General features: G+C 42.1%; 1 protein-coding gene across 1 annotated transcript; it reads left to right on the top strand.

The window, feature by feature from the left end:
- LOC118775574 (interleukin-13 receptor subunit alpha-2-like) lies at positions 1 to 10,766 on the top strand. The gene is made up of 9 exons (XM_036525555.1): positions 1 to 28; positions 3,078 to 3,181; positions 4,276 to 4,427; positions 6,283 to 6,436; positions 8,260 to 8,380; positions 8,948 to 9,132; positions 9,646 to 9,797; positions 10,174 to 10,490; positions 10,637 to 10,766. The coding sequence occupies exons 2-9, from the start codon at positions 3,094 to 3,096 to the stop codon at positions 10,737 to 10,739; spliced, it is 1,272 nt and encodes a 423-aa protein (XP_036381448.1). The 5' UTR covers positions 1 to 28; positions 3,078 to 3,093; the 3' UTR covers positions 10,740 to 10,766.
- The last annotated feature ends 1,547 nt before the right edge of the window (positions 10,767 to 12,313 follow it).

Below are 12,313 nucleotides of genomic sequence, written 5' to 3'. Positions count from 1 at the left end.
TCACACGTGTTGGCTTCATCATTACTGGGTAAGTTGACATTTCATCGTTCACAGTACAGTAGCTCATTTTTCTGTCAATCATAAGGATATTAATAAAAGGAGAAGACATGTATTGCTAATTTCTAACCTCTTTTGAGAGGCTTATTGTGGAATAAAAAAATTCCCTCAACTGTAAAATATTAGCTTGTCACATCAAAGCTGTTTTGTATATTTTATTGAAATAATATTTTGATGTTTGCACTTCCCATTTAAAGGCTGCTTTTGTATTTGGATTGTGTATTACAGTATTGCCATTTAGCAGAAACTGTTATAATTATCTTACATATTTTTACAATTACAGTTTTTGTTACAATCCACTTATACAGCTGAATATCTACTGAAATAGTTGTAGATTAAGTACCTTGCCCAAGGATACAAGAGCAGTGCTCCAGTTGGGAATAGAACCAGCAACCGTTTGGTTACAAGCTCTGCTCCTTACCACTATGCTGCACTATTGCCCTAGACTCTTAGCTTTTGGTTTTACCTTGTACAGCCTTCAGTCACTTCCTTACACTGCCAGTGAATTTACAATTGTGAAACTACAATTTTCATTTGTTATTTTGAAATCACAAAATGTAGTCGGGGACAAAGCAAATGTAGTTATTAAATATAATTATCATTTATTTTATAAATGACTTTTAAATAATTTATTTTCACTCTAATACATGTTCAGCTAGCCTTCCTTAATGATTTTGTTCAGTGATGTGGGTATTGGCTAGCTCTTACGATAAACTACCCTGGGTATTGTCTTTGATTTCAAGTTTAGGCTTGTGACTCAGCGCTGGCCGGAAATCAATAACAACTCCCCCCCCCCCCCCACACGCACACACACACGTACACATGCATCCTGGACTCTGAATACCCTTTACTGTCATGTACATGTATAATCTCTGTAGATTAATACTCACAGCTCCACCAGAAATCAGAACTTTAAGCAAAATTTCCAGTGTACAATTGATGTGTCCTACCTGAGATTCAGCCTCATAGATCAGGTCTGGACTGACTGCCATTCTTATTGCAATCATCCTCTAGAGTGTGCGAGATACTCCTGAAATTTCCACTCCAAATATTACAGTTAATATTACATTTCCATTTTTCGTTGTTTGGGAGCAGGTATACCAGGTGGTTGATAGGGTACTAACCTGTAAGACTGTGCCCCAGCTGTTAAGAACTGCAGGTTTGAATCAAGAGAGTGCCGTGATGCACAACAGCATATTTGCTTCTTACAGTGGTATTGCCCATTATTAAGCTCCTGTTCAAACGTACTCTGTGAAGAAAAGTGACATCCGTACTTCTTTATTCTTGCTGTATCTAAAGGGAATGGTATCTGTGGTCAGGAAAGCATATGTTCAGATTTAAAGATCTGACTCAAGTCTTAGAAAAGACTTAAAGATTTAAAACAAATGTGGTTATTTTAAATGCCATTTTCTTTTGGCAAGGTGCTTTTAGGTGGCTTTGACACTTAGTTGACACGCAAAGAACAGAACATCCCTGCACTTGAGTCATTTGCAGCAGAATGAGAAGAAATATTAACATCATGAGAATCATAAAACGCTTCAGATCTCTAAATGATCTCAGATGAGGCTCAGATGTGGCGAAAACAAGAATAGGAACAGGCGTGCTATGGTATCATTCAGGGACTGATTTGGAGTATTTGGTTTTCTGGGTTAGGTTTGGCCTTAAATGGCAGACACATGTACTTTGTCCACATGTCTTAAACCTGATGACTCTGTAGGCACCGCAGGGGTTAGGGTGATATTTTCATGCAACATTGTCAACCTTTTTTTTTCCCAACCTCACCAGCAACCGTTAACAGGGGTGATATTGCTATCAATTTTAACATTACCTATAAATGGCAATATGAATATTGACAAGACCAATTCAATGACTTCCTATGCAGGTTCCAAACCCATGGGGACTAATTATGAGCCATATGCCTGAACAATTGGTTCATTACTGATGCCCCAGTCATGATCACATTTATAATGCATTTCAAAAACGTAATCCTTACATTATTGTCAATTAGCAGATGCTCTCACCCAGAACCTCACAGATATTTACTAAGGCAATTGTGGGTTAAGTACAAAGGTACAAGGACAGTTCCCTAGCAGGGAACCAAACCAGGAAACTTTCAATTGCTGGCCCTGCTCATTACCACAACACCACACTGCTACTCCCTCGGTGTAAAATATAATTTGTGAAAGAATAACTGTTTGTTACCATGTCAATGTACCATCTTTCAAAACATCTTATGAACTGCACGCAGCAGTGTGGCATAGTGGCAAGGAGCAGGGCTCATAACCAAGAGGTTGCTGGTTTGATTCCCTGCTCTGGCACTGCTACTGTACCCTTAAGCAAGGTACCTAACCCAGAACTGCCTTTGAAATATCCAGCTGTATAAACGGGTACCATGTAACGTTGTAACCTATGCACGTTGCTCTGGATGAGAACGTCTGATAAATGACAATAATGTAATGTAACAAGAAACACGTCATTCTGATAGGCAGGTACAAACAGTATTTTTAAAATAGAATGCCAATAAAATGACAGACTGATACAAAACAACAGGTAAATAAAATAAATAGCCTGATTAGTTCCAGAGAGAAAACTAGTAATTCCTTGTCGCTCAAAACACACAAACCAAAATAGAAGAAAAGCTTTTTCGTGCCCTGTGTTTTCACAGTGCTGTGGTATCTTCAGAAATTAATGTAATTACTCATTTTCACAAGCCAGGAGTTACTGCCAAAGCAGCGGATATAGAAGTAGAGGTGGAATGTTGGCTCATACCATTGTTATCCTGAAGGCAAAATGAGTTTTTATAATTGTCATCCTGAACATTTCCCTGTAAACAGAAAACAAGAGATCAGGTCAGTGTTTTGTGTCATCTGAGGAAGTTAAATCTGTACAGCACCTGAATGTAAAAATTGTCTGCATGAAAAGGAGGGGAAACTGTCATAGCATAAAATGCTGCAAATTCTATCAAACATTTATAACAGCACATCCTTACACCAATTGTTGTGTGGGCTCCAAAAAAACAGGCCAGTAATCAGGACGATGAAGTATGAGGGCATGATGGAACTTTCAGCAATGTTACCACTCCTACTGACCTGGAGTCAGTTCATCGCTTCTTATGGAATCACAGGTGAGTAGTGACGTACGTGACGTAGTTGTATGCGTGTGTGTGTCTATATATACATATACACTATATGAACAAAAGTATTCGGACGCCTGACCATTGACTACGTTGTAATGACATTGTATTCAAATACATCTACTTTAATATGGAATTGGTCCCCCAGCTTCCACTCTTCTTGGAAGGCTTTCCACAAGATTTTGGAGTGTTTCTGTGGGAATTTGTGCCCATTCATTCTGTAGAGCATTTATGAGGTCAGGCACTGATGTTGGACGAGAAGGCCTGGCTCGCAATCTCCGTTCCAGTTCATCCCAAAGGTGCTCGATGGGGTTGAGGTTAGGGTCCTGTGCGGGCCAGTCAAATTCTTCCACACCGAGCTCATCAAACCATGTCTTTATAGTCCTTACTTTGTGCACTGGGGCACAGTCATGTTGGAATAGAAAAGGGCCTTCCCCAAACTGTTGCCACAAAGTTGGAAGCATACCATTGTCCAAAATGTCTTGGTATGCTGAAGCATTTCCCTTAACTGGAGATAAGGGGCCTAGCCCAAACCCTGAAAAACAGGTGTGGCCAAATACTGCCGTCCATATAGTGTATGATGTGATGTATACCGATATGGCTATGTTTTGACATAGCCATACAGTGTAGAGAAAGATGTAATTGAACCCATCATAATGTGTGTTTTCCTATTTGTATCGCTTTATGTCAAAGCTCAAATGACTCATGGTTATTAAGATCTGTGTTCCCTAAATGCAATGAGTGTGTTGCTACACATTAGAAGCTGGCCCAGTCTCAAAACTGAAATGTGTCTGAAAAGTCTTATATTTCCTAATATCATTACTGAAAAAATAATAACGAACAATACAGGATATTCAGGTTTAAGCATATCATGTCCCTACCATTTGTAATTAACAAAACTGAGCGTGGTTTGTGGTTAAATGGGAAAAAGGCATCAGACAAAGAAAAAAAAAGTTTTGCTTTTGTGTCCAGCAGTTAACGAATGGAAGAAAATGTCATGGTGATGCTCTCATTACAGTATCCTCTGCTGGATGGGCCCTGAACAGCTAATGGCAGTAGTATAAATGTACTTCATTGTCTTGCAGTCAATCCTCCTGTTAATTTAGAGGTGACAGACCCTGGACACCTCGGTCAGCTTCATATACACTGGACACTTCCAGCAAGCCTGGAGAATCTGACTGATTGTTTAGTACGATTCCAGCTCCAGTACTTCAACACTTATGAAGATACATGGGCGGTAAGAGCAACCTGGCCGAAGCCTTATGTTTCAGTAACAACTTTGCCACTAACATTGCCATTAACATAATAAATGACACTGAGACAATGTCACGCCCTGATGAAAATGTCAATGTTTTGGTAAACAAACTCAATTTCTGGAGGGCCCTGGTCCTGTTAGATTTGTTTCCAGCAAGGTTTCCTGACTTAACTGTTCCAGCTAAACAGTTACTCATAAACATTTACATATGGGCAATTCTCCACTCACATTTCTCAAGAATAGGGAATGCTGACAGTTGTGTTTCATGACGTGTTGAATCATATCCCAAAAAAAAAAAAAAAATGTAGAACAACAAAAGATAATCAGCTGAATTCTTCCAGCTAAGTGCAAGCAGAGATTGGAACATGTCTTAGCATACATAGAGCCCTCCAGGCTTCATGTTTCACACTTTTGGTATACAAAGAGTACAGTAAGTACAGTGAGTGTACTCAACTGCTTGATGACCCACTTTGAGCGCAGATCAGGCCTGGCGCCAGGACCTCAGACAGACTTCAGTGCACCCCCAGTTGGCTTTGGCACTTTCGGCTCGTAAACACCTATACTTTGTCCTCTAGTCAATTCCACAGCACACCAGTTAGGCCATAAAAGATACAGGCTACAGCTTTTGCTATAAGAAAGATATGATGAGCACAGTGCTGTTTGTCATCCCAAAAGCACACTAATTTCGCAACATAACATGTCACTGGCCCACACGTCTGCACAGTTTGATTGACAGCCGTCACAGCCTCTTGATGACCGCCTTCACCGCTCTCTTCTCAGCCATTGGATGAAAGCCAGGCTTTTAGAAAAGCTAGGTTGCATTTGTATGAGCCAGGTTGCTGCTTTTGACATAGTGCTATTAAATAGAGTAGAAACTATGCCGCAACGGCATAAGCCGCTCATGTGTCGGGCGGGTAAAAGAACGCATCCGTGTGTTCTTATTTCTGACAATTAAAAACCAAATGACCAATGAAAATGCAGGACATTATCTCCATATGCGGGATTTGGGATAAAGGGTCAAAATGCTGTGCAGTACAACGCAAAATGGGATACCTGGTCACCCTAATTGCACCCCTCTGTATTTTCTCCTGGCACCAGGCCTGGCACAGATACAACCGCGAAAAGGTTGCACACAAAACACAGATAGTGCTGACATGGCAACGGAACTCCAAGGGTGCCTTCATGGTTCTACTCCCAGATGCATGTTGATGTGTGGGTGTGTAGTTGGGTGGTTTTCCTTTGGATTATGGCTACAAGGGGTTGTGATAAATCACTTTCAGATGAAAGACGCTGCAGTTGGCATAGAAGCCCTTCTCTCAGTGTGAAATGCTAAGAAGGACAATTTTTATACAATTATTCACTTGTAAATGGATCAATGCTTTTCTAGGAATTTGTTTCTTCATTGTACAAGTAAATCCAAATCCAAACTTGAAACCTTAATAACACCTTAAAAAAATCTGATTACAAACTATGCAATGGTATATGCTAATATTATTGATAGCATATGCCTACGCATTGGCATTTGGCCTTCAAAAGACAATTTGAGAGGTCTTTTAGAAAGAATATCTTCAATTCCAAAATACGATTCCACTCAGCTCATAAATGCCCCTGTGCCAAAATATGCTCCTTAATTTCTTCTGGGTTTTTTTTTTCCCCACTGTATCTCTCTTTTGTTACCCTTTGGTTTGGTCATCATCCATTTCTGAAACAAAAGCTGCTGTTTGCACTGCACTGGCGGCATTATCTCTGTGATTCCTGGAGTGCATATTTATATGCCTCGCAAATGAATGTAAATGTGAATGTCCTGTCTGATGCGCGTTTTTCTGCACATTGACAGATAATTAGGACCACGCAGCTGAGCTACAGCGCCCAGTTTGACCTGGAGAAGGATGCACATGTTAGAGTCAGCACCTTGCTGAGAGGGCCTTGTGTCAATGGCTCAGAGGTCCAGAGCTTACCAGTGGAGGCGGTCCTGAAGCCCCATCGCAAAGGTAGGATACTGACACTGGAAGGAAGCAAGGGTTTACATTACCATTACATTATTGTCATTCAGCAGACACTCTTATCCACGAGTCACTTACACAGGTTGCGGTTTTACATGTTATCAATTTATTCAGCTGGGTATTTACGGAGGCAATTCTGGGTTGAGTACCTTGCCCAAGGGTACGGCAGCAGTGTCCCCGGCGGGGAATCGAACCAGCAACCTTTCGGTTACAAGCCCTGTTGCTTACCACTATGCCACACTGCTGTGCCAAAGCAGGAAGTCAGCGTGGGCTATGATAGGTGTTGGGCTGAAGTGATATGAAGTGATATGTTGGCTCACTGAATCCCTGAGTCTAAAATGGATAAATGAATCGTTTGATAACAACATCCTCCACTGTTTATGTTAAATGAGGTTATTGCATTACATTTACATTTATTCATTTGGCAGATTCTTTTATCTAAAGTGACTGACAAGTAAGGTAGACTACAATACAAACAAAAGACATAAGGAGTCAACAATATTAGAACCACTGCATGACCAGGTTTCAATGGTTGGCCATTGGAGTAAATTATCTGACAAACTAATTTAATTCCTACAAGTGATATCACTGCAGCCCTACTCACACAACACCATTCCATAATTTAATGGACTTAATGGTTAGCTGTAATGGTTATTCCATAATTATCAAATTGTGACAAAATGAGAAATTGGTTCATTATAGATATGTGTCAAACACAACCTAGTCATAAAGCTAGTCATAGTTTCAAGCCATACATGCATCTCAAGGAATCATTTTTTCATATAGCTAAATATTAAAATCATGCCAAACTTGCAGTCATTTTCAGAACTGTTAACTGCTGCATTCTCTCACCTCAAACAATACTCAATAGGCTTTCCCTTCAATCATTTGCATGAATTTTTAATTAGTTAGTAATTATCTTAAAACAGTCAAAAATCTCACAGACAGCATGTACAAACTCCTGTTAAACATGATCGGGACTGCACAATATCAATCTGCAGTATTTTTAAAGCCTAATGTTAATATGATCCACTACAGCCTCCCCACCCACACACTCAAAACATCAGTGCTGTCGTTTTTCAAAAAAGAATGTAATAGGACCACTCACCAGATGAATCTATCCAAGGTTATGAACAGCTTTGTGATTTATGATTCTTTCCCCAGACAGAGGGTTACCACTGTTACCACAGCCATATTTGATTGTAGCTGGTTAAGCTTGTACAGAATCTTGTTCACTGGGAATTTACCAACAAAGTATTTATTCATGATGTGAACGTGGTTTACATCACGTTGGGGTGGGATTGTTTGAACTGACTCAATTTCACGAAACAAAGAAGTTAGAGAAAAGACCCATTCGCATAGTAGCCGTGATACATGAAGCCGTGGGAGGGAAAAAGTCTTTACGAATAACTTTTGAAAAGTGCAAGAGCATTTCAGCAAAAAGAACAGTTTTCATGTTCCTTTAAGCTTTTAAAATTGAATTAATCTGCATACAATTGCTCAGCTGTCATGGATTTTCCATTGGCAGCAGTGCTGTGTAGTCATATAGTTGTTTGATGAGCAGGCCCATGGTAGTTTACACTGCCAAATGGATGCATCTGTCAAAGACAGCTACAGGACCACGAGTTTCTTTGGCTGCCATTTCAGTATTCCCATACAGATTGCTCTCCTGTTGCAGTTACTGTTACTGAAAAGCCGCAAATATGCAAGAGTTGCGGTGTGTATGACAGATGATGTATGTATATGCTATATGATAAGAATAAGTAGAAGGGAACTACAGTTGATGATGCATTTTTACTGAACCCCCACAGGGCCAATGGGCTCAAAAGTCAAAGGTCTCAGCTGTATCTTTTACCAGAAGGAGTACATGGAATGCACCTGGGAAAAGGGGGACAAGGAGCTTCCCCATCCCCAGTACCGCCTGTTCTACTGGTAGGATTGCTTATCGCCTGTGCCCGAAGAGCTCAGTGGTACATTTCCTCTGCCTGTACGCTTTCCGCCTTTTTCAGTGTTTGTGAGTTCTCTCTCTCTCTCTCTCTCCCTCTCCTTCCCTCTCTCTCTCTCCCTCTCTCTTTTTCTCTCTCTCTCCCTCTCCCTCTCTCTCTCTCTCGCTCTCCCTCTCTCTCTCTCCCTCTCTCTCTCTCTCTCTCCCTCTCTCTTTCTCTCTCGCTCTCGCTCTCTCTCTCGCTCTCTCTCTCCCTCTCCCTCTCCCTCTCTCTTTTTCTCTCTCTCTCTCCCTCTCCCTCTCCCTCTCTCTTTTTCTCTCTCTCTCCCTCTCTCTCTCTCTCCCTCTCCCTCTCCCTCTCTCTTTCTCTCTCTCTCTCTCTCTCTCCCTCTCTCTTTCTCTCTCGCTCTCTCTCTCTCTCTCTCTCCCTCTCTCTCTCTCTCTCCCTCTCTCTCCCTCTCTCTTTCTCCCTCTCTCTCTCTCTCTCTCTCTCTCTCTCTCTCTCTCTCTCTCTCTCTCTCTCTCTCTCTCTCGCTCTCTCTCTCTCTCTCTAGGCACAGGGGAATGCAGCAGGCGATGGAGTGTCCAGGGTATATGTACTTACACGGAGCCCGGACTGGCTGCAGCTTCCCCTGGGATTCGCTCATGGAGTTCACAGACTTCAACATCTGTGTCAATGGCTCCTCTTCGCACGGCCCTGTCAGGCCGGCCTACTTCACCCTGCAGATACAAGATCACGGTAAAAAACCACCTCTGACAATGTCTGCCTTCGGCCCCACAACATACAGCCTTACTCTTAAATTGTCACAACAAGCACCCACACTCTCATAGTGTCCATGATAAACACTGGCGTGGGTGACACTTGGGCGGGGCAACAGTGTAGCATAGTTGTTATGGAGCAAGACTCACACCCGAAAAGCTGCTGGCTCATTTGCCGGCTGGGACACTGCTGCTGCACCCTTGGGCAAGGTACCTAACCCACAATTGCCTCAGTAAATATCCAGCTGCATGAATTGATAACTTAGTGAAAATTTTAACTGATGTAAGTCACTCCGGATAGGAGTGTCAGCTAAATGCTAGTAGTGTCAATGTAATGTTAATAACACAGCACAATCACAAACAGTCAAATGTGAGTTTTGGGGTGCAAGTTCAATGGTCACTGGTCACATTTAGCTGATCCTCCTACTTGCACCGTGTTTGCACTGGAGAATGCTGTTCCCTCACAATTTCACACACTTCTTTGTATCTACAGTTAAGCCAGCAGCCATTAAGACTCTGAGCCTGGAGGCTCTGCCCAGTGGATACCTCCACTTGGAATGGACCTTGTCCGCAGGAAAAATCTCCGACATCTGCTTGGAGTATGAGGTGGAGTCCAGGCACAAGGGCTTATTTGGGGAATTACTGGTATGCTCTTTGTGACCTGTTTTTCTGCATTACACAGTAGATAGAGTATTAAAGCATTCAATAGCATACTGTCTCAACCTACGCTATGCTGTACATTTGCTCTTTGCCAAAAAAGTATTACGGAATTTTACTCAAGTGTTTGAGCCAAGATCTTGGGGTTTGGAAAAGGTTCATTCCTTGACTTAATAGTTTTCCATACAGAATAACAGTTTTCAGTCTTATCTGAAGACAATTATCTATATTCAACAGCTATTACATGATCACTTGTTGCTTGGTTTTACATTTCAGTGAAAGGTAATGACCATGATTCTGAAACGACGCTTCCAAAAAAGTGTATCATCGCTTTTGAGTCGACCCTGCTCTTTTCCCTCAGCAGAGGAATATCACCAGGGAGACGACCTTGACCTCCCTCAGCATGGATCAGGGCAGGACTCACTGCTTCCGGGTCAGATCCAGAGTGCACCAGTTCTGTGCTGACAGCAGCTTCTGGAGTGAGTGGAGCCAGCCATCCTGCCTGTCAGGTACAACGCGGCGAAGCCAAACAGCCACGGATGCCCTGCACGCCTCCGTCTCTCTCATAGAAGTGGAGGAGGCATACAATCCCACAAAGGAGACCATCCTGCTGTGCACGCTGGCCATCTCTGTGATTGCGGTCTTCACCCTCTCTCTCTGTCTCTGGAACGTCAGGAGAACGTAAGTGAACCTCAAATTCCCTGATGTGCTCCCCCTCCATTGCAGATACCCCCCCCCCCCCCCCCCCCCCCACACACACACACCTCCACTTCGCGCTGGATCTCTACAAAGAAACTAAGTCCTCTCTTCCTTTCTCTTTGTTCTAGGCTGAAGATCCACAAAGGGAAGAAGGGTGTGTTCTTCTTTCCCTATGGACCAAAGGGAGATTTCACCAGTCCTTCTATGGACGCAAATGCAGTCTACGCTTAGAAATAAACTGTTCAGTTTTTTTTTTCCCCCCAACTTGTGCGGAAACAGTCGCTATCTCTTCTAGACATTCAATGCTGTTCTGTCTGTTGCGGTATGTTAATGAAGTTCATTTGAAATTTATATATAAAATACAGGGAACATTCGGGTGTAGCAGCTGCAGTGAAACACCGGGGAGCTTCCCTGGGCTTTCCTGTGTAATCACATGCAGGATGCTGCATGCTGTACGCTGGAATGACACTGAATCCCAACCTCTCATGCCTCGGGGACAAACCAGCTCACCAAAATTCTTTCTTTGAGCGTTGGCAGCTCAGTGCAGTATTCGTTCAATGCAGTATACGTTGTTTACGCCAAAATGTGGCACTCGAAAACAAAAACCTTTAAGTAGGATACTGTGCATTATTTGCCAAAGGTCTTGCCATACAAAAATAGTTTTCCTATTTATCTAATTCAGTTTTGCACAAGAGGACTTGGCCCTGATCAGGCGTATATATTTCAAGGTGACCATACAGGGATTCACTGTTTCTCTCTTGAAATTAGCAGACCGCTTGTGGCACACACACATTGCGTTATTTATTTGCTTAGTAGGTGGCTTTAAACTGGGTGACATGGGCTCACACTCAACACATGACCCATTTTCAAAACTGCATTTGTGCACAGGTGCTATATGTGTATTCACTTCATGTTAACTTCAATGTTACATTACGTGCTTGAGAGTACGGCAGCAGTGCCTTGAATATGTGTATGTGTTGGGGTAAACTGGAGAGGTCCCATTTACCTCAAGGTCCCGTGTCTCAGGATTGAAGTTATTGGGAATAAATTGTCGAAGATGATCTGATAGGAAGTGTAGTCCAGGGTCTGATTAATCATTCACAACCGCTACCTCTGGACTCCATCTCTCATGACGTGAAATGTTTTATGTAACTCTGCATAATGCACGTTGTATTCTCTTTTGAAATGTCATATCAGCTTAACATGTAAATTCTATTTTTATAACATCTTGCTTGGTATATAAATAGCATCTCAAAACGATTTATCATTTATTGATTCATTCATTCTTTGAAAGGTCTGTTGTTGATGGTTGGTTTTTAGGAGTCTTTTAGATTGAATTCAGATTCTAATTGTTTTATATTCATATTCATTCTGTCATATTATCATTTCACCTTTTCACCAAATTCTGTGGCCTGGGTGTTTGGGAGTGGACATAATGTGCCATCATGCAAATAGAGAGATCCTTGGCAAGCTCACTTGTTACGCCAGTGCATACAGGATTAAAGGCTTCCAAGGAAATCTCATAACAAATAATGGCAGTGTCCCCCTGGCTGGGCATGTTTAATCCTGGTTTGCTGTCTGCAAAAATGTTTGAACCACTGAGCCAATTGGAGAGTCAGCAGGTAGGATTTGTGGACCCTTTGGGGCTTCTGGGAAATAAACTTTGTCTTACAAACAGCACAGGCTGTTCCCTGGTCATGATCTCACAATCAACGGCTCCAAATTTCTGGCCCGCCCTTTGTGCAGTCCATCCATATTAGGAGTCTCTGATGTGAGATAGGGAAGATGTTACAGTATGTGGAAGA

Source organism: Megalops cyprinoides, chromosome 3, assembly GCF_013368585.1.
Source record: "Megalops cyprinoides isolate fMegCyp1 chromosome 3, fMegCyp1.pri, whole genome shotgun sequence".
Classification (NCBI taxonomy): domain Eukaryota; kingdom Metazoa; phylum Chordata; class Actinopteri; order Elopiformes; family Megalopidae; genus Megalops; species Megalops cyprinoides.
Note: the sequence above shows the minus strand (reverse complement) of the source record. Positions and strands in the feature narration are given on the sequence as shown.